The 26729-nt window shown below is 54.4% G+C and overlaps 10 protein-coding genes across 10 annotated transcripts; 5 read left to right on the top strand and 5 right to left on the bottom strand.

Moving 5' to 3' along the window:
- Window positions 1-143: 143 nt before the first annotated feature.
- On the top strand, window positions 144-7284 carry PHYSODRAFT_471884 (hypothetical protein; the record flags this gene model as incomplete). The annotated part of the gene is made up of 5 exons (XM_009519538.1): window positions 144-930; window positions 1033-3038; window positions 3138-5117; window positions 5208-7097; window positions 7159-7284. The coding sequence occupies 5 exons, from the start codon at window positions 144-146 to the stop codon at window positions 7282-7284; spliced, it is 6789 nt and encodes a 2262-aa protein (XP_009517833.1).
- A 108-nt stretch (window positions 7285-7392) lies between these two features.
- PHYSODRAFT_263884 (hypothetical protein) lies at window positions 7393-8019 on the bottom strand (the record flags this gene model as incomplete). Its single annotated transcript, XM_009519537.1, has 1 exon — window positions 7393-8019. One exon carries the CDS (start codon window positions 8017-8019, stop codon window positions 7393-7395), a length of 627 nt encoding a protein of 208 aa, XP_009517832.1.
- Window positions 8020-8809: 790 nt separating this feature from the next.
- On the top strand, window positions 8810-9730 carry PHYSODRAFT_553534 (hypothetical protein; the record flags this gene model as incomplete). The annotated part of the gene is made up of 2 exons (XM_009519536.1): window positions 8810-9073; window positions 9197-9730. Exons 1-2 carry the CDS (start codon window positions 8849-8851, stop codon window positions 9728-9730), a joined length of 759 nt encoding a protein of 252 aa, XP_009517831.1. The 5' UTR covers window positions 8810-8848.
- Window positions 9731-10471: 741 nt separating this feature from the next.
- PHYSODRAFT_469977 (hypothetical protein) lies at window positions 10472-12182 on the bottom strand (the record flags this gene model as incomplete). The annotated part of the gene is made up of 3 exons (XM_009519535.1): window positions 10472-10600; window positions 10666-11369; window positions 12056-12182. 3 exons carry the CDS (start codon window positions 12180-12182, stop codon window positions 10472-10474), a joined length of 960 nt encoding a protein of 319 aa, XP_009517830.1.
- Window positions 12183-12707: 525 nt separating this feature from the next.
- PHYSODRAFT_475034 (hypothetical protein) lies at window positions 12708-13955 on the top strand (the record flags this gene model as incomplete). Its single annotated transcript, XM_009519534.1, has 3 exons — window positions 12708-13280; window positions 13355-13542; window positions 13616-13955. The coding sequence occupies 3 exons, from the start codon at window positions 12708-12710 to the stop codon at window positions 13953-13955; spliced, it is 1101 nt and encodes a 366-aa protein (XP_009517829.1).
- Window positions 13956-14279: 324 nt separating this feature from the next.
- On the bottom strand, window positions 14280-14783 carry PHYSODRAFT_295312 (hypothetical protein; the record flags this gene model as incomplete). Its single annotated transcript, XM_009519533.1, has 1 exon — window positions 14280-14783. One exon carries the CDS (start codon window positions 14781-14783, stop codon window positions 14280-14282), a length of 504 nt encoding a protein of 167 aa, XP_009517828.1.
- Window positions 14784-15272: 489 nt separating this feature from the next.
- Window positions 15273-17181, top strand: PHYSODRAFT_264034 (hypothetical protein; the record flags this gene model as incomplete). The annotated part of the gene is made up of 4 exons (XM_009519532.1): window positions 15273-15305; window positions 15510-15520; window positions 15779-16623; window positions 16793-17181. The coding sequence occupies 4 exons, from the start codon at window positions 15273-15275 to the stop codon at window positions 17179-17181; spliced, it is 1278 nt and encodes a 425-aa protein (XP_009517827.1).
- Window positions 17182-18323: 1142 nt separating this feature from the next.
- PHYSODRAFT_477616 (hypothetical protein) lies at window positions 18324-19121 on the top strand (the record flags this gene model as incomplete). The annotated part of the gene is made up of 1 exon (XM_009519531.1): window positions 18324-19121. A coding segment is annotated over one exon (798 nt), but the record flags the coding sequence as incomplete, so codon positions are not given.
- A 1711-nt stretch (window positions 19122-20832) lies between these two features.
- PHYSODRAFT_468410 (hypothetical protein) lies at window positions 20833-23280 on the bottom strand (the record flags this gene model as incomplete). Its single annotated transcript, XM_009519530.1, has 2 exons — window positions 20833-21021; window positions 23161-23280. Coding segments are annotated over 2 exons (309 nt in total), but the record flags the coding sequence as incomplete, so codon positions are not given.
- A 1039-nt stretch (window positions 23281-24319) lies between these two features.
- PHYSODRAFT_284633 (hypothetical protein) lies at window positions 24320-25579 on the bottom strand (the record flags this gene model as incomplete). Its single annotated transcript, XM_009519529.1, is given in 4 exon segments — window positions 24320-24434; window positions 25028-25179; window positions 25285-25543; window positions 25561-25579. Coding segments are annotated over 3 exon segments (292 nt in total), but the record flags the coding sequence as incomplete, so codon positions are not given.
- Window positions 25580-26729: the final 1150 nt, after the last annotated feature.

The following is a 26729-nucleotide window of genomic DNA, read 5'->3' as shown; positions in this document are numbered from 1 at the left end:
TTGCCCTCTTCCGCGATATGATTGGACGAAAAGGAGCCATCTCCGCCACACAACCCGTACACAATCCTGTCTCTGAACCCATTGGACGAAAGCCAAATTGAAGTGGAGCGCGAAAGGGTGCGATCATTGCCACTGTATCAATCATGGGCAACGCGCTGCTGCTCGCGGCCGTGAAGGACCGGCAGGCCGTGGCGCTGGCCGACGCCATCTTGCCGTTCGACAACCTGCGGCTGCACGAGGTGGAGGCGTTCTGGCGCGCGTTCTACGACTCGGCCACGAGCTTCGCGCTGTCCAAGAGCCAGCTGCGGTCCATCTGCTGTCGCGCAGTCGCCAGCGGCGTCTCCAGTCTGCAGGGCTCCAATGCGCGGGTTGCTGAGTACGCAGACGCTGCGTTTGAGCTGTTCACCGACCCTTTCATGCAGCGGAGGTGGTCGCAGCTGCAGCCAGGCGCTCGAGGGCTGCAGAGCCAGCAGTACTCGAGCGCGAGCGACAGTTTGGCTGCAATTGACGCTCTCGAGTTCCTCTCAGCCATTGCGTTTATTGCCGCAATTCCGCTGGACGAGAAGATTGACTTGTTGTTTGACTCGTGGGATATGTCGGAGGATGGCGCGCTGGACCTGGACGAGTTCACCATTTCGTTGAAGTCGACGCTGTCGGGACTGGCCAAGATCATCCAGCCGGTCGCGCCAAGCCTCGCCACGAGAACCACAAACGTGGATCCGGTTGTGGATGAAGACGAGATTATCCTCCTGGCGGAGTCTAACTTCCGAGAAATCGCCAACTGTGGAGTGGCCATGCCAAAAGAGAAGGTGACAGAGCAGGAATCGGTCACAATTACCTGTGAACAATTTCGGGAATTCTGCGTGAAGAATAAGCGAGCAAAGGAGCTCTTTGACGTATTTGACGTAGCTGATGCTAGCCCCGAGAATGGTGATATTGGAGGAGAAGCAGGAGGCCCGGTGGAGACTGCAGAAACTGTCGGGTTGGCGGCCAAGCTGGACAAGCAGTGTGATCCCTCTGAATCTACGACAGTTGAAGCTGGTGTGTTGGTGGACACAGCGCAAGATGATGTCGGTGACATGTTTCTAGCAGTGAAACCATGGGTCGGAGCTATTGTACCTCCGAGTAAAATCCCGCCACTTTCCAAAGGAGCCCCGTTGGTCTCAATTCAACTGGACTGGATATTTGGCTATAGCGCGCAGGATTGCAAGAACAATGTACGCTTCGCCTCAACGACGACTGGGGCCAAAGTGGGACGCTTTGAGGAGATAGTATACCCAGCCGCTGCAGCTTGTGTTGTCTTAAACAGCAAAACGATGAAGCAGCGCCACCATCTAGCTCACACTAATGACGTGCTCAGTTTGTGTCTGCACCCTCGTCTTCCTCTCGCTGCAAGTGGTGAAATTGGCAAACAGCCCAAGATTATCGTCTGGGACCTTGAGGCTATGGAGACACAATGTATTCTGCAAGGGTTTCACAAGCGCGGTATCTTGCAGCTAGCGTTTCTGACCTCTGAAATGCTGGTATCAATTGGTGGTGATGACGATCACAGTATCGCAGTGTACGAGTCGAGCAACAGTTGGAAATCAGCCGTGCTGAAAATTTCAGTGAAAGGCAACAAAGCGGCTTCGTTCCACATCACTACCAACCCTCGAATGTCAAGGGAGTTTGTCACGTGTGGTCAAAAGTACGTTGAGTTTTGGTCACTCGAAGGGAAAGAACTTGTCTCGAAAAAGGGTTTGCTAGGAAAGAAGGGATCCCTGCAGTCATTCCCTGTGGCCCAGTATCTCGAAACAGCGGATCAAGCTGTCGTGGTTGGAACAAGTGATGGTTGTTTGTACCTTTTCGTAGGACGACAACTGACGAATGTCGTTAAGGCTCATGAAGGCGCTATTACTGCGTTGTCTTACTCGTCGGGCATTTTGTTATCGGGAGGGCGAGATGGTCAAATCGCTCAATGGGATGACAAGCTGAAACAAATAGGACCTCCCATCCAGATCCAGAATGTCATTGAAGCGTCCTCACAACCTCAGCGCAAGGCGGTTCGAAGTTGTTGTTTCTCACCTGACAGGAGAACGATTCTTGTTGGCACCTTAGCGTCCGAAATTTACGAGTTGGATGCTAAGACGGGTCAAAATGTACACATGGATGCTCTGATGAAAGGCCACTTCCAGGGAGAATTGTGGGGATTGGATACCCACCCCACAAAACAACAGTGCTGCACAGTCGGAGATGACCAGACACTTCGGATCTGGGACTTGGTAGCGCAACATGAGTTGGGATTCGTAGAATTGCCAATCCCAGGGCGTGCTTGCGTTTACTCCGGAGACGGCAAATTGATCGCGGTTGGTCTTGGAACTGAGGACTCCGGGAAAGCTGGAAGCGGATCTCAATCGAAAGGAGGCAGTGGTAAGACACGACAGCCAAATGGAGGTTTCGTTGTTTACAGTGCTGTTGACCTAACCTGTGCAAAGGAGCCCTGCTTCGACGCGAAACGCTGGGTTAGCGATATTAAGTTCTCGCCCGACAATCGAACCCTAGCGGTTGCAAGTCACGACTCGAAAATCTATCTGTATAACGTTCTCAAGGGATTCTCGCGTACTCACGTATTTAACAAGCACTCGAGTTACATCACGCATATGGACTTCTCGCTGGACGGCAACTACTTGCAGAGCACTTCGGGTGGGTACGAGCTCTTGTTCGCTGAAGTGAAGACTGGAAAGCATATTACCAATGCCACATCGTTTCGGGATGAGTTGTGGCACACTATGACTAGCACGCTGGGGTGGTCCGTGCAAGGAATTTGGGAAGCAGAAAGTGATGGCACTGACGTGAACGCCGTGGACCGATCAAACAACGGAAAACTACTGGCAACTGGCGACGATTTCGGAAAAGTAAAAGTTTTCCAGTACCCTTGTGCCCTGGAAAAAGCGTCATCTCTCGAGCTACGTGGGCATGCTTCCCACGTCACCAACGTCAGATGGTCTGCCGATGATAACTACATTGCTTCAGTTGGTGGAAACGACCGATGTCTTTTTGTCTGGAAGCACGATAAGGAGCCCACGGGGAAAGATAATATTCAGCGACGCTATAGCGATACTGATAGCGACAGTGATGGAATCGATTTACTGGATAAGAGAGCTGATGACCCCTTGGAAATTGCGGCAACGAACGATGATATCGGTGATGAATTCATGGCGGTACGTCCATGGCTAGGAGCTGTAGTCGCTCCAACAAATGCTGCATCGATGAAAGTGGACAGCTCATCGCCGCATACCAGGCTAGAACTGGAACGAGTACACGGCTATCAAGCTCAAACTGCTTCAAATAACGCGCGATACGATTCGAACGGCAAAGTAGTGTACCATACTGCAGCTTTGGGCGTCGTATTTGACAGAAACTCTCAACGTCAGGCATTTTTCAAGAGTCACGATGATGATGTTGTGGCGCTGTGTGCTCATCCGAATGGCACAACGTTCGCCACTTCACAGATGGGTAAGAAACCTAAAATCTACGTCTGGGACTCTGTTACTGGAGAAGCTATAGTTCCCTGTCTAGAAGGATTTCACCAGCGGTTCGTTAACACGATTTGCTTTTCAAGTGATGGTACAAAACTCGGAAGCGTTGGGGGTGACGACGACCATTCCATTGCAATTTACTCATGGCACACTGGAGTATTATCCTGCCAATCTCGCGGTGAGCGCAACAATGTGCGTGGGATCTGCTACCATGCTGCTACGAAGGAATGGGTGACATGCGGCGACAAACACATTCGGTTCTGGACGGAGCAAGGGAAGAACCTCACGTCAAAGAAGGCCATCTTCGGAACGAAAGCGTATCAAAACGGAAAGGTGCCGTCTGTCTTCGACTGTGTCGTATCTTTCGGACAAATGGTTATTGCAGGTGGCTCGAGTGGACACTTACTCGTCTTTCAAAGCTCGGTAGACGTAACCAAAGCCATTCCGGCGCATGAAGGTGCTGTACTGGCACTGTATGCGACTGAAAGGGAGCTAATAAGTGGCGGGAAGGACGCGAAGATTGCCGTTTGGGACGCCCAACTGAACAAAGCGGCTTCTTTTGATATGAAAGAGTATACGCTCCAGGGAGCCAAACTATTGAACCCAGAAATCCGAAGTATCTGCTCCAGTCGGTCTTCGCCCAGGGTGTTTTTAGTTGGCACTGGAGGGAGTGATCTACTTGAGCTTGATGCTGGACGCGCTCAGCCAACGTTGTCAACAATTACTCGAGGGCATTTTAAAAGTGAAGTCTGGGGGCTTGCGTGCCACCCAACCAAGCAAGAGTACTGCACAGTTGGAGATGACCAAACTATTCGAGTATGGTGCCTGGCTATGAAGGTTCAACTGCGAGTCCAACGACTAGAATGTGTTGCTCGTGCTTGTGCACTGACCGACTCCACAGACATTGTAGCGATTGGCTTTGGAGGGAGAAACGCAGTCACTGGCTTAACCAAAGCCGCTCAAGCGAAGACAGGGGGCATCGTGTTACTGTGTTACACTGACTTGACGAAGAAGGTGTTCGAAGATCGACCGTCCAAACAAGCGATCAGTGAGATGAAGTTTTCCCCTAGTGGTTCTGTGCTTGCAGTTGGCTCGCATGATCACAAGATTTATCTGTATCGCTTGGACCGGAATGCCACAAAAGTGACAAAAGCAGGCGTCTTTGACAAACATCAGAGCTACATCACGCATCTCGATTTCTCTGCGGATGGCCAAGTATTACAGAGTAACTGCGGTGCCTACGAGCTCCTCTTCAGCAATGCTACTACCGGCAAGCACATCACATCTGCGAGCAGCACGAAAGACACGCAATGGCATTCATGGACATGTGTGCTCGGGTGGCCCGTACAAGGTATTTGGCCACCGTGTTCAGATGGAACGGATGTGAATGCAGTCGCTCGGAACTCACGCGAAGATTTATTGGTCACCTCGGACGACTTCGGACTCGTCAAGCTTTATCGCTACCCATGCGTGGCGAAAAATGCAAGTTCGTTGGATCATCGCGGGCATTCCTCTCATGTGACCAACGTCCGGTGGTCTCACGACGATAGCTATGTCATTAGCATTGGTGGAAATGACCGATCCGTGATGGAGTGGAAAGTTTTAGGTGAAAACGAGCGTATTCCAACAGGAACTGGAAAACAAATGAGTTTGGTAGAAGCTGAGGAAGCCACGGACTTGTCAGCAGAGTCAGAAGAAGAGGAGCTTGATGATCCTGCAGGTGATGAGTTCATGGCTGTGAAACCTTGGATAGGAGCAATCGTAGCCCCTACAAATGCTGCCACGCCCAACTCGCGCGAACCAGACGTCAAGCCTGAGCTTGAATGGGTGTACGGCTATCAGTCAGAGCTATCACAACAGAACTTGATATACAACGCACAGGATGAAATTGTTTACCACACCGCCGCAGTGGGGATTATCTACGACTCAACGAATCACTTGCAAAAGCACCATGTTGGCCACAACGACGACATCATCAGCTTTGCGGTGTGCGACGCTAAACGCAACCTTATCGCGACAGGAGAGCGCGGGAAGAAGCCTGCGTTGAGGGTGTGGGATGCCCACACGGGCGAGCTACGCTGCGAAATGAAGGAATTTCACTCTCGCGGTATTGTATCAGTTGGCTTCAGTAGTGATTCCACGAGGCTGGTTAGTGTCGGAGATGACGATGATCACTCACTAGCAGTTTGGAGTGACGCGAGCAATGGGTCGTGGACTTTGGCTAAGCTCCTGGCTACTGGCAAAGGTGATAAGGGGGTTAACCGCTTTGCTTCCTTTGGGACGAACGCTGACACCATTATCACTGGGGGAGTCAAGCACGTGCTGTTTTGGACTATCCAAGGAAAAGCCATCGCTTCGAAGAAGGGGGTAGTTGGCAAGCAAGGAACTCTTCAGACGTTCCCTTCCGGCTGCAACTTTGGAGGGGATTTCGTGACGGGGACGGCAGGTGGCGAGCTGTACGTCTGGCGAGGGAGTGATCTCTCTCGAACGGTGAAGGCTCACGATGGAGAAGTTCGTGTTGTGACAAGCACGACTCTATCCGATAACCCTGCTGGAAAAACTGCAGTGCTGCTATCAGGTGGGAAGGATGGCCGCGTTATCATGTGGAGCTCTGCGTATCAATCGCTAAAGTGCTTCGATCTGGACGCAATGCACGTCGGTAGCTTCGGTAGAGTCATCAACAGTGTCTTTCTCAACTCCACTGGCAGGAATCTCCTTGTCGGCACTTGTTCCAGTGACATCACCGAGATAGACGTGTCAAGCGGAAGTGTTCTGAATGGCGGCCAGCCACTTTTTTCCGGCCATTTCGCGTTGGAACTCTGGGGGTTAGCAGCACATCCGTCTCAAAGAGAGTTCGTGACGGTCGGCGATGATCGGACACTTCGAATTTGGGATATGGACGCGAAGCGCTTGATCCAGGCACGTGCTATCCCTGCAAAAGCTCGAGCATGCGCGTATTCGCCCGATTCGGAACTTGTAGCGGTTGGCTTTGGTGGCGACAACGGTGTACGGCAAAGAAGAAAGTCAGCAGCACCTAAGCAGGGCCAAGCGCAGTCGAGAGAGGGTGGCTTTGCTGTCTTGAGGACGCGCGATCTGGACACCGACAAGATCGTGTTTGAAGACAAACCCGCCAAGGAATGGATCAGTGACGTCAAGTTCTCACCCTGTGGGAACATTTTGGCTCTAGGATCTCATGACAACTCCATCCACCTCTACTCCGTTGGCTCCGGGGCGTCGGAATTCAAGAAGCGCAAGCCATTCAGCAAGCACAACAGCTACATCACGCACTTCGACTTTTCCGAGGACAGCAGCTACCTGCAGTCAAACTGCGGGGCCTACGAGTATCTGTTCTGCGATACAGCATCCAGTAGCCACGTGAGTCGAGCGTCATCGATGCGGGATGTCAAGTGGGCGACCTGGACGTGCACTTTGGGCTGGCCCGTGCAGGGAATCTGGCCGGAATGTGCCGACGGCACTGACATCAACGCAGTGTGTGCGTCCTCATCACGCACGATCCTCGCGTCCGGAGACGACTCCGGCAACGTCAAGTTCTTCCGCTATCCGTGCATTCCGAAGGGGGTAAGTGCCATCCTACAACACAATGGATTCACTCATCTAACCACGTCTGTTGCACCTGCAGTCCAAGTTCATTGCATGCCGAGGTCACTCTTCGCACGTTGCAAACGTGCGCTTCAGCTTCGACGACAAGTACCTCATCTCCGTCGGTGGCAACGACCGATCCATCTTCCAGTGGAAGCTGTCGTAGCCTCACCACTAACCTGCACCCTCTAACTAACACATACTGCGTTCTATTCCTCTCGATTGATATCGTCGAAATGGTCTGCATTCACTCTCTCTCTCTAACTGCATTTTTTTACTTGTTCTCCTCCACTTTCTTGCGCGAGAAGACGCGCTTGATGTACGGCAGCGTGGCCAGCGTGATGGGGAAGCGGATGACCTCGATGCACTCGTTGGCGACGAACGCGATGGCGATGTTGCCGTACATGGGGTCCAGCCGCGTCGGGTCGACGAACTTGTCGAGCCCCATCTGCATGATGACGTCGATGATGCCGGCGCCCGAGATGAGGTTCGCCTCCAGCGCCAGGAAGATGGAAAAGCCCGACGCCAGGTAGAGCGACGACCACCAGAAGACGAAGGGCAGGCCGTACTGCTGCGCCGTGGCCAGGATGCCGCTGGGCTTCTTGGCCACCTCGGCCTTGAGCGTCTCCACCTCCTTCTTGAGCGCGGCGTTCTCCTCCAGCAGCTCCTGGATCTGCTCCGTCTTGCTCTTGCTCTTGGGCAGCTGCTCGTCGTCGTTGTGGCCACTGCTGGGCAGCGACGCGAACGTCTGCGCCTGCAGACTCTTGGCGAACGAGCTCTGCGCGCCGAAGCGGACGCTGCGCGGCGCAATCAGCGAAGACGACGGGCGCACCAGGCGCGTCGCCAGCAGAGAGGAAGGGCGGCTGCGCAGCAGCGAGCGGAGGGCGGCACTGTGCAGCATGGTCAAGGCTTTGGTGTCCGTCCGAAGGTGTTGAAAGGATCAGTGAGGTGCGCCACACGTCCGACAATGGACAGCGCTGTATTTGAGTTGGGTCGGTACTGTAATTACCATCATTCGGGGTAGTGTAGCCATGTCGGGTAGATGGCTACATTACGGCAACTTCGATGTTGAACCAGATCTGCGTTCGTGAAGGAAGCGCCAGGCACTGACTGACCTCCCAGGATATAGCTGTCGTGCTTGGGTGCTCCACTGCTCGAGATATCGTATGCTGCTGGGTGGACCGTTGAGTCAGGATGAATTAATGATCGATCGCTGGCGGTCCGCCAGTTGCAGACGCTTCCGCGAAGGAGCCTCGATCCAAGCGGACGGCGTCGGGGCCGCCAGCGACAGCCAGCAACAGGAGAACGCAGCTTCGAGAAGGAGAGTGCAGTGCATTGATGGCCGGAACACTGAGTCGTAGCCAGCGGCCTTGGCCTGGGATCTTTGCTTGGTGTGCCTAAATGTAGAAGGCCGTGCTACGGCCCGCATAGTGGCAGCCAGTTGTTTGTCGCCGGCCGTTTCTGCCGAGCGGCATAGGGGCAGCAGCCTCCGCGCCCAAGATATCGCGGCGCCTAAGACGCTGATTTCCGAGGGACCGGAACGCACGCAGTTCACCATCGACCCAGGCGTACGCCATTCATCAACTTCGACAGCGAGCGACCAGCTCTTGTAGTCGCTCATGACGGGCGCCACCGAAGTCTGCCGACATGCCGGTGACGTGCCGGCCGCACCACCGGCACCGACACCGACACCTTCCTCCTCCTCTGCCGACGATGGCGCGTCGGGCGCCATGTCCGTGGTCGTGGCCGTGGAGAAGTCGCTGCTGCGCACCCTCGCCTTCGTGCTCTACCAGCTGGACCGGAGCTGCGCCAAGTACTGCGCGTCGTCCATCCTGCAATGGTACATGCAGCTCCAGACGCAGCTGCCGGTGGCTGCCGTAGACTCGCTGGACCGCGTGGCCGACTCGGTCATCTCGCTCTCGGACGCGCAGTTCACCGAGTTCTGGCGCTCGCTCGTGGCCAAGGAGATCGAGGAGGCCTCCTATAGGAGGCAGCAGATCCTGCGTCACCGACACCGGCACCGGCACCGACACCAGCACCGACACGGCAGCGATGACGGCACAGACGAGCAGAAACAGGAACAGCACGTGGTCAAGCGCTTCTACCAGCAGCTCTTCCTCGGCGTCCAGCGGTTCTTCGCTGCCGATTCGTCGGACCAAGGACGGACCCAGACGCCGTGCACGTCTCCGGTCGATCTGTCGGACTCGAGCCATCACAGCACGCGGCATCAGTACCACAGGATGCGACACCATGACGACGAGTCGGACAGCTCCGAAGACAGTGAAGCTGATGACGAGTTTGAACCGGGCTGGGCCGTGGAGTACTTGGAGCAGGACGCCAACATCCCGTCCGAGATGACGCGTCGCATGGCCAAGATGATGCACTCGAACGTGCCGGCCAACCTCTTCCGAGCTACTGTCACCCTTGGCGGGGGTGACGATGATGACCAGAGCATGAATTACTACATGGGGGCAGTCACTCCCGGGTCTTTTCCCCCGACTCCCATTACGAGGGACATTCAGACTCGACAGATGCATCACTACACTGTCACCGTGCTGGACCATGCCACCTTGACACTGAGGCTGCTGACGGAGGAAAACTACAGCAGCTGAAAAACAACAACAAACAAAGCAGGAGGCTGCTGGGACTCCGTAGTGGAAAGCTTATCTATTGAGGGCACAAGATATTTTCTCATCGAGGAAACAAAGCGCGGCAGGTATAAAAAAACGGTATATGTAAGGCAAAAACGCGTTTGTTTGAAGATGTCACCAAGCAGGTCTTGAGTCTACTGTAGCGAGTTACTCCGCTTTTCCTTTCCAGCTAGCTGTTGAGGGGCTCTGCGCGCGCTTCGCAACGCCAAGTGAAACCCAAACCAGCAGTGCTGCACCCATGCTTGCAAACACCAGAGTCACCGAGCTCACAAGCCCACCTGAGGGCAAATAGCCGACAGGTGTGAGCACCTCCGTGACTGGAAGAGGAGATGTTGTTGCTAGGCGAAGCCAGCGGCCATCCGTACTCGACTTCGCTTCATCTGGGTAGCCTAATAGCCCCCATGCCTGTTGATCATGATCACTATCAGTAACTATACCGTTGCTTTTGTTGCAAAAACTGTCGGCTTACCTGGAAGTGGTTTCTCAGAGCACTGTCAACCGTTTGCGCTATACCAGGTAGCGTTCCACTTCGGCAGAATAAAAACACATCAGGAGCGATGACAGAGGCTGGGCGATAGAGGTCGCTTTTTGATGGAGCTTGATATCTGAAGTGGATCGGATACTCCAGGTGCACTTGGTTGGTCGTAGGCCTGGTAAAAGATTAGCACAAAAAAATTTCATGAGAATCTAACCACCAGCACATCATAGCTGCATTCCGTACACGGCGAACTCGAGGCTGACGACATGTTGGGAAGAAACTGAGGACGGCCGCTCGATCTCAATGTGCTTCGTGAAGGACAACAGTTTCAACTCACCAAAGCGCTCCATTCTCTGCGTATCGGAGTGAGCATGTTATCTACCAGTAGTGCCGTGAATGTCCAATGGTTTGAACGTACCCGAATCTCATCCAAGTCAAGATAAGCAGTATTAGACACTGGGATGCGCACAAGAATTGCTTGGTCTTCAGAATCTTCTCCGCATGACTCGTGTTCCGTGATGTTCACGTCCATGACGTACCGCCGGTGAAAACCTTCACCAGCGATAGTTGCCTGCATTGACGCTGATGCTACCATTGATGGGGCTTGGATATCCACCGCAAATGGAGACTCGGGTAGCTTGCTTCCATGTTGAAGCTGAACATACTCGAGCTTGAAAAGGTCGGCGTCTTGTTTGATCGACGCCACCATCAACACATTGGCCTCAATCTCTCCAACCGGAACAGCAGCATCCCAAGATTCTTGTGTATCCAACTTCTTCGCGACCCAAGCCTCCAAATACTCCACCTCAATAGTTTGTGAAGAAGCCGAATTACGGCCAATTGACACCGCAGCAAATCGGTGTTCACGCTGAATCAAACTGATGCCTCGTTTCGCATGCACCAGAGCTTGTTCCGCCTTCGAGCTCAGGAAATCAAACGAACTATCTTCAAGTCCACGAGCAATGCTGTTGTAAAACGAAGCGCCTCCGGTTTTCGACGCAAAAAGGAAAGACGAGGAGTAGCAACGTCTTGGCGAGCCCGCAGAAGGTTCTCGTAGTACCTCCTGCAGCGGACTAGTTGTTTTCCACGCTGGGTAATCACACAAAGACCTGGCTAAGAAACCTGCAAGCATTCATGTAAGAATATGAGCCTCCACCAAATCCTTAGATACGGTCTCTCATTACAATTCGTAACTCCACCTTTTGACAGATCAGGAAGGACTTCAAGCGTAGGGAGCACACCCTGCAATACTTCACGGACGTTGGCTTCAATCCGTTGGTGGTGTGTCTCGTTTAAATCGCCCCAAGAGGCGTCATTTGTCAGCTTCGCTTGCAGATGAATACCCTCGGCGTGGACTCTGTCCAACCGAGGCGAGTTCGCCACAACCCGATCAAACACGGAGCTGTGCGCGTCCGAAGCTGGAGCCCACGTGATCTACAACCACAGCACGGAAGATTAGTGATAGTAAATAGCAACTGCCCTAGAAGCTTCGACTCCTACCTCGATTGCATCAAGTAGTGGGTCCAGCAGCACCTGCAACGCATAATCAGCACGAATATCTTAGTAATTTTATTTTTTGCGGTTACCGCCGATAGCGCTCGGGGCATATCTTAGTAAATGTCCAAGTAGCGCAACAAAATAAACGCGCAATTAATATACTTCTGAGTGTGCGTCGATCTTCACATTGAAGGTTCCCAATGCTCCGCCGTTGGAAGCCTCGACAATAGTCTGGCCATCTGTGAGGGAGACGTAGCTGTTAGGTATCTTGTCGCGGGGCTCCAAAGCATTACAGCGCGACTTTAGCGCACCTGCAGAGTGGGAGACCGAGAGCTCTGTGTCAAGATGTTGGGGCCACAGCGCGAGTGTCGCGGGGTCTGCAGCAGCCCCGCCACGGACTGCGAGGACGCCCAGCAGCGGTGTCGTCCAGCGTCGCATTGATGTCGTTTTGCGTTGTGTTACGAACACACATTTGGTGTGGTGCACCATAGTTGAAGTGCACTTCAACGTGATCGATAGAAGCGATCGTTGACGGCCAACTAACGCTACTTTGCACCGGAGTTTGATCGAGACTAAAGGACTTGTGTCAGCCCCTGCAGAGATATTGTGATAAGGAAATTGCTTTGAACGGCGATCCGGCTGCGTTCTTGCCCAATTGAGTTTAGCGTGGGGGCCTCATAATTCAAGACGCGAAACAAATGACCTCCGCGTGAGAGACTTTGCCTGTAGGTCGTACTACATGTACTGCTTTCGGCGCGTTGCTGTATCTGTGTTTTGTGCCTTGCATTATTGTCGATACATGAGGTCGTCTTCGACAGTTTCCGCACAATGAAAATAAGTACGTGCGAGTACAAATAGACCAACAAACAACGCGAAGTTGATTTAGCTGACCCCGACGCCGGGACTCGACCCCTTTGGTCCTCCACACTCTTCCCCGATCTGCTATTCAGCGACCTTGATGTCATGGGAGGCATGCTCTCGCGCGAGCCCGTGACGGTGTCGCCCCTGACGCACCATTTCCAGTCGACTACACAAGCCGGCACCCTCGTCTACGTTGCGCTGTCGAAGAAGAAGCATCGTGTGAATCCCATCACCGACTCTCGACGTATTGACAATTCGGTGTTCTTCGGACTAAAAGTCCCTTTTGACGAGATCGAGATCGAAAGTCAGGTTGGCACGGGCACGTTTGGTGTGGTGTACAAAGCGTTCTACAAGGGCAAACACATCGCACTCAAGCGACTTCTTGCTCAGCGCTACTCTGCCAAGACCGTACAAGATTTCAAGAACGAACTCTCCATTCTCTCTATTTTGCAGCACCCCAACATCGTCCAGTTCCTTGGAGCCGTGCTAGAGCCACCGACGCTCTGCCTTCTTACCGAACTTTGCGCTGGGTCACTGGCAGATCTTCTGCAACTCGCCCGCAGCAAGCAACTCAACATTACGTGGGGGCTCACGCTTGAGATCGCCATGGACTGTGCCAAAGCATGCGCTTACCTCCACTCACTCAACCCTTCCGTACTGCACCGCGATATCAAGGTATGGAACACTAACTGCAGGCGTGATTCAAGCGTCTGAACTCATCTTGGAGTATTTTATTTTTTCTTTGGCAGGGGGAGAATTTACTCATCTCTGAAGATTTTCGATGCAAGTTGAGTGACTTCGGTCTCTCACGGAGCCTCGACAAAAACACCAATGCACAAACCATGTGCGGGACTCCACGGTGGTTAGCGCCAGAAGTGTTCCGAGGCGAGGACTATTCGGAAAAGATCGATGTCTACTCCTACGGCATTGTACTATGGTGAGCAACTTCATCACTACAACAAACCAAATCTGGTAATGGTGAACATTCTAACATTTTATTGCGCCATTAGGGAGCTTTTTTGCTTCAAGAAGCCGTACCTGGACAAGGACGCCATCAACCTGGCCTACCTCGTGGCACACGAGGATCTTCGCCCCGAGCTGCTTCCTCACATCCCAGAGATCCTTCATCGGATCATGAAAGCGTGCTGGGACCCCGACCCAATGCAGCGACCGTCCTTTAGTACTGTCATTTTCCTGATAGAAGAAGCCAAGAACGTCGTGCCACTCGGGCTGGCTATCGATCTGTCGAAGAGCTTCTCTGAGGCCACTGCAGTACAGCGCCACATCTCGACAAGACCCAAGACTCCGTCGACCAAGAAAAACTACGGACTTACCTCGGGCATGATTTAAGTTTGCTTATTGCAACTAATATGAAACATGTTGAAGTTGTAAAGTAGAGTCTCGATGTACGTATCAAAAAACCAAACCTGCCTCAAAAGCCTCAAAAGCCCAGATGATATTTTTTACAGTGTTTGTTCATGTGAAAGGGGGCTGAAGGTTAGAAGGACAAAACCTCGGCAAATATATTTGCGTGGTGTGAATTCATGCCAATGAGTATAATACGGGTATAAAACTTGGGATGACAACACATAATAAGTTATCTAATCGACTTCGGTTTATTCGAATTCATTACCGCGCCTTAGCCAAGGAACGGGAGGAATTCAGCCTACACGATCACTCGCTTCTATCCACCTCCACGCGAGTCCTTCGGGCGCCCCTCAGAATCTCTTGCACGCAGCTGATCTGCTCTTGTCGCTCTTTAGTGATGACCCAAAGCTGGGTAATTCTGAGCTGTGCCGACTCCAGAACGCCGCTCAATCTGGCGCGCTCTTCGGTCGTCAGATCGGACTGCACCAACGCTGTCAGGTGAAGATGCTGCAGCTTGGCCTCCAGCAGCTCCACCTCCGCATTGGCGAACGCTGCTTGCTCGGCGTTCGTCCAAGCGATCAAGTGGTAGTACGTCTCTCGATCCATTCTACAGTACACTTCGTCGTCCTCGCCAGTCGTTGGTAGTGCCGCCTCATCTGCGCTCTTCAAGGGGCCGGTCACCTCGAGCAAGCGCTCTTTCTCCTCGAACCCAGCTTTGCATGCTTGTGCAGCCCGCACAAGTGCGGCCTTCAGTGCGTCCTCCGCCGAGTTGACTTGCTCTTGCAGCGCGGCCGATGGCGTGTGCTCCATTGCTGAGGGTTTAGTCGGCGTGTGAGGAGCTGGCGAATTCGATAATGAAGAGCCGATTCCTGGAACAACAACCAAACGGCACTCCCGTAATGTGTCATTACGCTTAGGCTGGTCGATAGAATATCTTGCCACGTAACATCAGCTGTAACGTTGTACATTGGTGAGCGCGATGCCTTCCGTTATATTCACATTCGCCCTTTTCACGTGCTTTTGATTTTTTTTAGCGTCTAACAGCTTTCAAGCGCTTTCTACGTTGTAGTTGTTATCATCGAGGTGTCTCCAAGACGCGTAATTTCTCCTCCATGGTCGACGAAAGCTTCCGGCTCGACAAAAACCTACGGCACCTCAACGTCACCCCGACTACTCTGTACCGAGCTTCCGCTACCATGTGGAACCAAACATCGATACGCTCCACCGTGATCATAACACTTGCCCTCAAATCCACTGCGCTTTGTGCATCCTGGGTACAAGCATTGTTTTTTTCCCACCATGCGTACAGCACTTGCCTCTGGATTGTCGGAGGTTTGTGCACCAGGGGTGCCTGCATCGATACCCGCCACCATGCTCACGACACTTCCCTCCAGTTAGGCAAAGTTTTGTGCATTCCGGGTGCGAGCAACGCTGATCCCGATGTACTTGGCACTTGCCCCCGATTGTTGTATTTCATAATGGAGCCATTATTGGCGAACACGAGGGAAATTATGTTTTCCACACAACGTTGGACAGGTTCGCCGGCGGTGGGCCACAAGCCAGTCATTCCTACTCTCGACGCGACTGAGAAACAAGACTGGGGGCTATCCTACCTACTATCTCCGTGCTTCGTGCTGCAATGACGACCAGTCCCACCGACGACACCTCCGCCTCAGCTGCCCCGCCTGCGTCCCATGCCACACAACCCGGTGCAGCATTTCGGACAGCGGAACACATCCACGCAGTGAAGACGTCGTAGACGTGACTGGGCCAGACGAGCCATGGACCGCCACGTCTGCTCGAAGTGTGTCGTCCCCTCCGCCGCTGCGCGCCAGCAAGCGCATAGCGAAGAAGCCTGCGAGGACCGTGTCCGGCGCTGCCCTGGCCGAGGCCCGTAAGGGTAAGAGGAAGCAAACCAAGAGGGGGCCTGCGGCATCTGCTGAGACAACCAGCCTGCCGCCGACTTCAGAGACTCCGACCTCGAAGAGAAGGCGCCAGCACCGCCGGGCTGCCAAGAAGCAACGTCGCCCGTCGCCCGCGTCAGCTCGGCCCCGGCCAACGGTGCTATCCCGGGATGGAGCCCCTGTCTCGCAGCAGCAGCAGCAGCAGCGCCATCCCGCACAGCCCGCAAGCGCTTACCGCGCGGAGACCATCAACCCGCTGCAGGCGCCGGAGCCCCGAACGCTCGATGGCGCAGCGCCCGACGCTGCTGCACGCTTCACCGCCGGACCCCCGCGTGTGCCTGGCAGCTCTGGTCAACGTGACGGCTTCAACCTTTCTGCTTTTATGGCCGCTTTTGAGCCGGGAGCCCCCGCCACGTCGGATGCCGGCGAGCATACTGTGTCGCGTGTCCGAGTTAATTCTCTACGCCACGACGGTGCTGATATTCTAGTCGAGCTTAGGCTACTGAGGGCGGAAAATGCACGTCTTAAGGAGCTTTTGCAATGCAGTGCACCTGTTATCCCCAGTGATATCGGAACCCGTGGTACGGCGCCCAACGCCAAGGGCGAGTTGCCTCCAGAGGCTCTGCAGTTCTTGTCGTATGCCAGTTTCCCTGAAGGACCGAAGAAAGCCAAGGGCGAGTACAACCCCCCACAGGCTCACCTCGTCGCGGCCGCTAGGATGTTCAAGCTCTTCACCTGGAACGAAGGTAAGCCCCTGTCTGCGATGACGTTAATCACACACGTTGACGTCTCGCCTCCGAGTTTTCGTCTCCAAAAACAAGTCGGCCGATCCCAGCAATACGCCTGCCCAGGTGCGGCTAACGCTCATGTATGCCAACAAGTTTCTCGGGAATGCCCTAGCCCACCTACAGTCAGACTCGGCGCAGTGGTGGCACGGATACTGCGAAGCGCTGCGAGCGATCGACTTCCAGTCCAGCGAGTGGACTATGGCGCTGGTAAACGCCTTGACTCAGCGCGAAGAGAGACGGGACGACCGGCATGACCACTACCGCCGCGAGGAAAGCCGTCCGCCCCGCCGCGAGCAAGCACGCGGCCCCGCAATCCCAGAGGACATCCGCCGTCTTCTACCAGTGAATCGGCGCGGCCAGGAACCCTGTCTCCGCAATGTGGCCGGGCTGCCTTGCTCCGGGGGGACCTGTGATCGCTGTGGAAACCCTGGGCGAGCCCATGACTGGCGCGAACCCCTGCAAGACTGGGTAGACAGGACGTACGGCCGTAACCGCGACCATGCCAGCCGCCGTTGAAGGGGCCGAGAGGATGCCAGCTCAAGATCCTTTCGGGGTATTGGTGATGTTAAGCAGATAAATAGATGTTTAGCTGCTTGTCACACGTCATCGAGCACACCTACGGGCGCCCGTCTCCCCACCGAGTCAAGGCAACCAAGCGGCCTGCAGGCAGGATGCCCACGCTGTCAACTGGCCGGGAAGAGATGTTCGGTCAGACAAAGCTACATCCTCGTCCCGGCCTGACTCTCCGGACCTACGCGCGCGCACCACCCACGCGCACCGTTCACAGGCCATACAGCCACCGCGGGCTATACAGCCATCCCCGGCCATACAGCCACTTCCGGCTATAAAGCCATCTCCGGCCATACAGCCCTTTTCGGCTATACAGCCACGGTCGGCCCTGCCTCCACCCTTGGAGCCTCGACGTCCGCAGGTTGCCCGGTACATGCACTTCGGCTCAAGCTCTCCTCAGCCGAGCGCCGCGCGGAGTTTAGGTATTCGACCACGGCCTGGTACACCTGCCTCGGCGCCCGCGCGCCGCGCAGCTCCTGGTCCCCGGTCCGGTCCTCCCGTCCAACACCTCACCGGTCCTAGTGCTGCCAAGCCGTCGCCACTCCTTCGGCCTGTTGTCACGGCCTGTGTTGCCGACCACATGCGGGCCAACGCCTCTAATCGTGCTCAGGCTATCCATCGCCTGCGCACCGCAGTTATGACTAAGGCGCTGCGGGGTGTTGGGCTGGAGTTTCCTCACGCGGTGTATCCAGTATCTCGTGCCTCTACGGAGGGTCCCGAATTCCTTCTTCACCACCCCATGAAGAGGGTGCTGTCCGAGTTTGTGCGACGTACCAAGATGCCTCTTGCCCAATTTGTCGAGCTAGTTCGCTGCCAAACTCTCGAGGATTACCGGCCGAACAAGCATTTAGTTCCCGCCGTTTTAGCCAACGTCTCCCTCATCTCCAGAAGCTTCAAGCAATTGCCGCAGAGGGTGTCCAAGTTCAGTTTCGAGAACCTCCGCCGTTGCAACCGGTCCGCCCCAAAAACCATGGCTCTGCTCGCGCACGGCTCAACGTCCTACGCAAGAACATCAGAGCAGAGCAGGATGCCTTGCGGTGCCTTGTTCTCGACAAGGACATTTGTCGATATGGCCAGAGGTATATTGCAGTCCATTTGGCGTCGTGGACAAGTCTGGTGGTGATCCCAACGTGTCGGGCCGGACGATACACGACTTATCTTTTCCTGACGGACTCTCTATTAACGACCTGACGGATCAAGCCAGCATTGAACGGCCCGAGTACGTCCACTGCGACGCCATCGCGTCGGAAATTCTCCGGGTGTCCGCCACCAACCCCGACACTGAGGTGGATATTATGGCCGGTGATGTGGCGGCGGCTTTTCGTCATATCAGTCTCCACAGCAACAGTGTCCGATGGTTTGCAGGACTGATTGACGAAGCGGATGCTCTGATTCTTGAACTTGCTGCACCGTTCGGCTGGCCTGGCTCACCAGGCACGTACGAGATCGTCGGTGGCGCTGTGTCTTACGTGCATGGCTCCCATTTCAACGCCGATAACCCAGACGGGTTCTTCCACTACCACTGGGTGGATGATCACATCAATGTGACTGCCACGGTCGGCTCCAACCGCGCGGACATGGATCGCTCTCTTCGCTTCGCCTTGCTGGCCGTCCTCGGTGAGGGCGCCATCAACGAAGACAAGTTTACACCTTGGGCGCCGGTCCAGACGGTGCTTGGCCTCCAGTTTGATACTCACTCCCGCACAGTTTCGATGCCTGAATCCAAGATTCTTAAGGCCCGCCGACTCGTTGTGGCAGCTTTCCACTCCACCGCTATGTCCAGGACAGCTTTACGCTCTCTGGTGGGTAGTGGCCACTTGTATCCGCCCGGCCCGACCGTTCCTTCAACGACTACGTCTGCGAGAGACCTCCGGTCGCCGTTTTGAAGCCGTATCGGTGTCGAACAGCATGAAGGCCGACTTGCGTTGGTGTTGGATGATTTTACACGCAAATCAACTGAACGGTGTGCCCCTGGAGTATTTCAACACACTCCCCGCTGCAACCGCCGTCATTGAAGTCGATGCCTCCGACTACGGCCTGTGTGCGCTAGATGTCACCTCCCGGACGGCGTTGACCTACAGCTTTGATTCACACGAGCAACGTCTAATTGCGGAATTCAAGTCCTCCCATGCGAACGGCTTCGACATTAACTTCCGTGAACTGCTTTCCTGTGCGTTTGCTGTTCACGCCTGGGGACCACGCTGGGGTCCCGCCCGGCCGCAGGACCACGAACGGCCTGCCCACATCCATTTTCGGATTGACAACACGTCCGCCGTGTCGTGGCAGAACAAGATGGCCTCGCGCAATCCAAGAGCACAAGTCCTCATTCGTCTGCTGGGTTGGTGGGAGTCCACGCATCGCCTCCGCTTCTCGGCGTCCCATATTGCAGGATCTGCTAACACCCGCGCCGATGCAGGGTCACGCCTTCGTGCGGGTCCCTCTTTTGCAGCTTTGTTTCAGTCTCTAACCTCAGGTTGGTCGCAGGTCTCCCCCCGTGTGAACATCAACGAGCTGACCACCCTCTGGCAACATATCTCCGCGAGCACTCCGTTGCCGACTCCACCTTCACAAAGTACCGAGGAGCTCTGAAGCACTGGATCGCTTGGCCGTCCCGTCAAGGGATCTCTCCGTGGTTTCAAGGCGTATCCACCACCGACCGCGTGCACTACATCTCGAATTTCGTCCTCCATGGGCTTCACTATGGTTACGGTTCCGGCGGCCCGATTCGGAGTGACTCGATCCTCAATACCCTCCAAGGCATCAAGCATTTCTTCGGCTCGAGTTCCCGATGGCTGACCCCCATATTAGTATGCTTCTCAAGGGCATCAAACGCCTTGACGCTCCCCGCCGCAGCAAGTCTCCCGTCAGTATTCAGCTCCTCGAGTCGTGCTTTCATCTCCTCGACCTCTCGGACCCGCACGCGCAAGCGCTCTGGGGGGTTCTGACTCTGGCTTTCTTCTTCCTCCTGCGGCGATCGGAAATTGTGGCTATCAGTAGTAGCTCCTACAAGTGGTTTGCCCTATGTTATGGTCGTGGCAGACGACGGATCGGTGACCAGGTCTCCGGCTATGGCGCACGCGGTCTACATCCGCCTACGAGGATCGAAGACGAACCAAGACGGTGCCCCAACAATGAGGAAACTGAGGCGGTCCGGTCACCGGTATCTGTGTCCCGTGTTCGGCGCACTCCTACTTCTACAAGCACGAGGGGCTCTTCCGCTCGACATCCCGGCATCCGTGTTCCTGAACAAGCATGGAAGACCAGCGTGCAGCTCAACCGCCGATCTATCCAAGATCGTCAAGAAAGCAGCGCTCCAGAACGGCAGCGACCCAAGGCAGTTCGGCACGCACTCGCTAAGGGCAGGCGGAGCAACCCACTTGTACCGGGCCGGAACGGATTCCCTCACCATTCAATTCCACGGGCGCTGGGTTTCCGACGCTTTCAAGTCCTACAACGCCTGTGCTCCGAATCGGTATCCCAGCTCGCCGCCAAGATGATCGAAGGTTCAAGGGGCGACTCTACTCTTCACCACTGAACCGCCCAGTACGGCTAGATTGGGGGGGGGGGCTTCCCAATTCGGATAGATAGCATAAGCGTTCACAATGAAGTAGCATGTTTGCCCCTCAAGTTGAAGTGGAAAATGCCGTATTTCGAGCACCCCGGATGTGAGCAGCGTCTTCGCCCACCATGGGCACAGCACTTGCTCCCAACGCGGCCGAGCTTCGTGCATCCTGGATACGAGCACCGTTGACCCCCACCGTGCCCACAACATTTGCCGCCATTTTGCTGAAACTCGGTACATCCGGGATGACTACAAAGACGCCGCCGCGTTACCGGGTGATGTTTATCCTTCGTAGATACGCCGGGTATAGTCGCCGTTGCTGCGTCGGTGCCGTCCTCTTCCTTAATTCGTATCGTATCGTATCTGTCGGTGTGTTCGAATCATTTTGAATAATTTTCGTATTTACCGATACAGCCATCGGACCGAGTAGAGTCAGCGGTGAAGCGATTGGCATCACAATGCCTTCCGTCGTCACGGTGTCTCCAAACACGAACACATCCCGCATCATTCTGGTTCCTGGTGCTGGATGCGGGAGGCGTAGTACAGACTTTCGCGCTTCGTGAGGTCGTCTTTTATACACCGGGACATCCGTGAAGCTGAAACTTCCCCACGCGCGGGTAAGTTTCAGCGTGGTGGTGACGTATTTTTAGATGAGCGCTGATCGGAAAGATTTATAACGTTGCTCCCGCATTCGCACGTTTGATAGAGAAGAAGATAAAAAAAATCCTTCCACGCAGAAGTACTTTTGATTGAGAAGAAGATGCTTTTTTCCATCTTCTGCTGGATCAAAAGTGTGTTTCAAAGCCCAAGCTCATGTATCTACTGACGTGTATTCTTTTTCCACTTCGTCCGGCAAGCTAGATATGCTGCGCTCTAACCTATCGAGTGGACTTCGACATACCAGGACAATAGTCGGTATTTTCACCCAAGCTTCGACAACGCTTGGGATTCACATCTGCCGCAAGAATGTAGTATAGTACAGCCTTACTGCCGTGAACGAAGTATTTTATCAAGAAAAGCACAGCGCGACTCCACATCTAGTGTTTCAGCGATGAAAGGAATTGTATTGTGCTGAAGTGAAAAAAAAGAAAATGGAACTCATTTCGTGGGTCTACATGTAGAGCAGAACTCGGATGAGCTAGAACGGGTTGGCGATATCGATGGCATGAACCTTTCCACCGAGACTCGCCAGAGCCTCCCAGTCTGTCAGCACACTCCGCACTTCCTTCATCATGTGCACTACGTTAGCCTGCCTTTGCTGGAGCCGATCCACCTCGCGTAGAACCACTTCCGGTTGCACGAGCACGTGTCCAGCGACCAGCCTTCTCGCCGGCGAGTACTCGTTGGTGAACAGCTCCCTCACCTGCACCAGGGATTCGTCCGTCCAGGCGAACAGCCGCTCCAGCAGAGCAATAGTCTCTCGCCAGCGCGGGGCCTCGAACTCCGAACTCCGCCCTCTCCCCCAAGAGCTCCTCCGCCCCGTTCGAGGCCACAGCGGCGGTTATTTGGTACATGCTTGCCTCCATCTCGTCCAAAGGGAGCGCTGCCTCGTTCAGTAACTTCAGCGCGAACACCGCGTCTGCACGGATTCGAGTTCGTCTTGGGAAAGCAGGCTCGACATCTCCATCTCCAGCTGCTGCAACATGCGCAGTGCCTCCACTAGCAAAGAGTCCATGTCAAAGTGGGAGGGCTTTGAATTTCCTGATATGACACACAAAAGAAAGACTGTTGTCACATCAACTTCAAGATTATACTACGGGAGTATTTTCAAGTACCGCAGAGGGATTTCTTACCTACTATGGACGCGGCTCAAGCTTCAGGTTGTAAGATTCAAGCATAGTGAAGCAATCACGTAGAATTTATTGTCAAAATCTACCCGTTTCAACGCGCCTGAATCGCGTCGAGTTTCCTGAAGCACTTTCAAGCACTGTGCTCAGAAGCCCAACAGGAAACAAATAATTGATTCGCTTCGCTTCCACAGTATTTGCGCAGTATCCTTAAGGTCCCGGGCTGCTAATAGCTTTGAAAAGAACACCAACTTCACGTACTAAGCCGACTTTTCTCTTTTCCCAAATCCTCTTGACGTACTGGTTGAGACTACACTGGACGCCTGCCAAAAGTGACGTTCAATCGACATAAAGTGTTTCTCTAAATTCGTCTAAAAACTGAAGTCAAAAACATAAATATGTTTGCTGGATCAATTAGTGTCCTCCCTGCTACACAATCTTTCACAAAGCAATTTTCCCTCCACGCCGTAGTAGTTTAGTGCACCGCATCAATGCCCACCACCATGAGCACAGTACTTGCCTCCTGCTTCTTGCATTCTGGATATAAGCATAGTATATGCGTACTATACGGTACACTTGTTGTCGGAGGTTCGTGCAGCCTGGGTGCCTACATTGATACCCGCCACCATGCCCACGACATTTCCCTCCTGATAGGTAAGGTTTTGCGCACTCCGGGTACGAGCAACGCTGTTTCCGATGCGCTTGGTTACCTTTGGTCGATGCGGTTAGAAACCCGTCCTAATGCTATCCTCCCCACGAGCAAGAACAGGTTGATATTCATGGTTTGAAAACGATCACCGGGACTCACGAGCCCCCCCCAAGTCTGCCAGCACACTCCGCACTTGCTACATCATCCGCTCGACGTTGGCTTGCTTTTGCTGGATCCGATCCACCCAGATGACAAAATGATGAGAAGTTTCTAGCAAAAATGCTTAAGAGCTTCAATTTCGCGATCAATTTCATAATGCGTCACTACAGTCATAATGCGTCACTGTAGTTGAATGGTTTGTTAATACTTCTACTTCAAATACCTTGGAGGCCGTCGACTCGTGCTAACTCGGGTCACCCGCTGTTATTCGGTCCCCGCTTAGTGCTTATGATCGCACTCAAAGCCAAACTGCCGTTTCAGCACGCCTCAGAATCGCCTGAATCGCGTTGACCTCCTCCTGCTGCGCTTTGGTCTGGTCCCACCTCTCTCTTATGATAAATCGTGCCGTCTCCATCAAGTTGTCGATCCTGGTGCGATCGTAAGCCGGTAAGCTGGACTGCGTCGACGTAGCCAGTAGAAGAAATTGTTGCTTCGCCTCCAGAAGCTCCGTCTCCGCCTTGTCCAGCCGTGCTTGCATGGCATCCGTCCAACTGGTCAAGTGGGCAAATGTAGCCGTATCGATCCAGTAGTTGAACTGATCGTGCCCCATAGTCGCCGATACCGCGTCTACACCTTTTGTTGCGTAGAGCGCAGAGAGATGACCACGAACGCAGCTCTCGCCCACTCAGCGAAATTTGGGATTGCGGGATCTCTGCGCCCAAGCACAGAGTCCGTTAGATATAGGCTACAGTATGCAATACAAAACTCAAGTAAGCTACAACGCAAAGCACGCCTACTTCAATCGGGGACAAGTAGAGCAGCCAACACGACAAACCCCACGTGTCGTTGCTCAATACTTCACACCTTTGCCAATCCAAGTTGGCAGTAGTGCAAGGCAAAGCCGCGAGTCCCGTAAATACGAAAAATATTTTTTTGAAAAATTTATTTTCGAGGATTAGTACAGACCAATGTGGATTTAGTCCACAGCAAACATCTAAGTTCCATACTCCATGGGCTCGCTACGAATAGCAGCGGCGACAGACAGCGCACAGTGTCGCGCCATCTTGTTAACAAGGCGCATGTCAATGCAAGGCATGCAGTGCTCCGCGGCTTTCTCGAGCAGTCGCATCCTACGCTCCGTCTTCTGGCCGTGCAGCACGTTGATCATCTCATCGTGGCTCAAGCCCAGATACGCCTTGATGCGAGCTTTTAAAACGCTAAATCAACCTCAATAATAATACATTGTATCGCCTCAGTACCTCTAAGTATATCGCACCAAAAGATAAGCTAACTGTACCTTCGATCGGGTTACACATAGGCGAGTACGGCCCTAGGCGTAGCAACTCCAGATCCGCCCGCTGTTGGACGAGATCCTCCGTCTGGCAGTGGGCAGGCGCGTTGTCCAGGACGATGACGATGGTCTTGCCGAGAAAGTGGTCGCGGTACACGTCGCGGGCCTTGACCGCGTCGTATTACTCGTCCACAAACTCGGCATTGACCTCCATCTTGATGCTGCCACGACGCGTGGCGTAGTGCACGAGGCCGACTTCGGGGGAAACTGCGCACTGCACCTGTAAGTTAGCCCCCTTAGAGGGAGGGAGCTTGGCGATAGCGCGTTGTCCGACAGGAGCGCGGCCTTGCGTCCGCTTACAGTACAGGTTGTAGTTGGTCTCGTCGTAATACACGATAAAAGCACCGTTCCGCTCATGCTTCAGCAACGCTTCACCAAACACCCTCCACTTCTCGATATTTACAGCATTATTGTAGGTATCGGGCTCTACGCGAACCTATCACAGGGAACATACTTAGTACAGTAGATTGTAAAACTGATAGCATAATAACTTGAAGGCGTACCTGCTTAACAGTGTAAAGCTTATCGCAAAGCTTCTTACTGATCAACGAAGTGCTGATGTGCACCCTGAAGTCGAACGCAAGCGTTTCCTGCATCTGCATGAGTGTGTACTGGCAGTTATCTTCCAGGTAGCCCACGAGAGCTTCCTCCATTTCTGGAGTACACTTCGTGCACGCCGCCCGCGCGCCGCCTCTCGTCTTGACATCAGCGGCTTGGCGCTGGACGATGTTGCGGGCAGTAGTGGGAGGGACGCCGTTGCAGTCGGCAACCAGCACCCAGTCACGCCCTTCTTGGTGTGCATCGAGCACACGCGTGCGGGCCGCAAGCCCATGCTTAGGGAGCTGCAGCGTGTAGGCGTTGCCGAGTACCTTCGTCACTTTAAAAGGTCCAATAAATCGGGGCGCGAACAAGCTCGCGCCCAAGTTCGTCACCAAACTTGGCGACATGCCCGTCGTAGAGAGCAGTACCCGATCGCCCACGGCGAACGTCTCCAGATGTCGTCGCCCTCGTCGATCGGCATATTCTTTTTGCCGGTCCACCGCCGCCGCGATGGTGTCGCGTACATAACGCACAACCGACTCACGTTTCTGCAGGAAGTCGCGGACAGCCGCAGTGTCTTGGGCTGCGGCGCTGGGAGCGGATCGAAGTTGGCAAGAACCGGCGCGGCAGGTGTCGCCGCGTCGTGCACGTCGTGATACTCGATGGCCCGACGCGGCATCGGGTCGATCAGCGTGTGCGAAGTCCAAGCAGCGATGTCCGAAGGTGCCGCCCTCCTAGCGGCACGTGTGCGCGAAGCTCGTTCGGGGTTGGCGCGTGGTCTCTCGTGTACCGCCCGCGTGGCGGCACGTGTGCGCACCCCGACTGCTGGAGCGTTAGAGCCTCGACGAGTGGTGACGCCATGTAACAACGCGGAAACAGCGTCGGGTACGGGGCCACGACGCTCAGCTTGGCCTGGGTCGGGATCTACAGCAACGTCTTCATCCGGAACGAGTGACGCGGGATCGCCCGCGTCTTCAGCAGCGCGACCAGCCGGAGTCTCAGAGCGCTCCACACCAAGGAGCGCTGGAACGCGAGGATGGCGACCGAAGTTGACGAAGAACGGGGACAGCCCGGTCGATGCGTGGACAGTGTTGTTGAGGGTGAATTCGACCAGGGGCAGGAAGGTGCTCCACGACTTGAACGACGTAGCGAAGCTGCGTAGTATGTCTTCAACAACACGGTTGGCGCGCTCAGTTTGGCCGTCTGTCTCCGGATGCGACGCGGTGGACATGCACAACCGCGTCCCCAGCAACTGGAAAAGCTCTCGCCAGAAAGCAGACGTAAAGCGAGGGTCGCGATCCGATACGATGGAGGACGGAAGCCCGTGGTGGCGGTACACCACGTCCACGAAGATTGCGGCGGTTTGCTTCGCCGTGATGCTGGCAGCAACAGGAGCAAGATGGAGCATCTTGCTGAACCGATCAACGAAGACAAGCACGCCAGTGC

This window comes from Phytophthora sojae (genome assembly GCF_000149755.1).
Source record: "Phytophthora sojae unplaced genomic scaffold PHYSOscaffold_1, whole genome shotgun sequence".
Taxonomy (NCBI): Eukaryota; Oomycota; class Peronosporomycetes; order Peronosporales; family Peronosporaceae; genus Phytophthora; species Phytophthora sojae.
The sequence above is the reverse complement of the archived record's forward strand: the minus strand, read 5'-3'. Positions and strand labels throughout refer to the sequence as shown.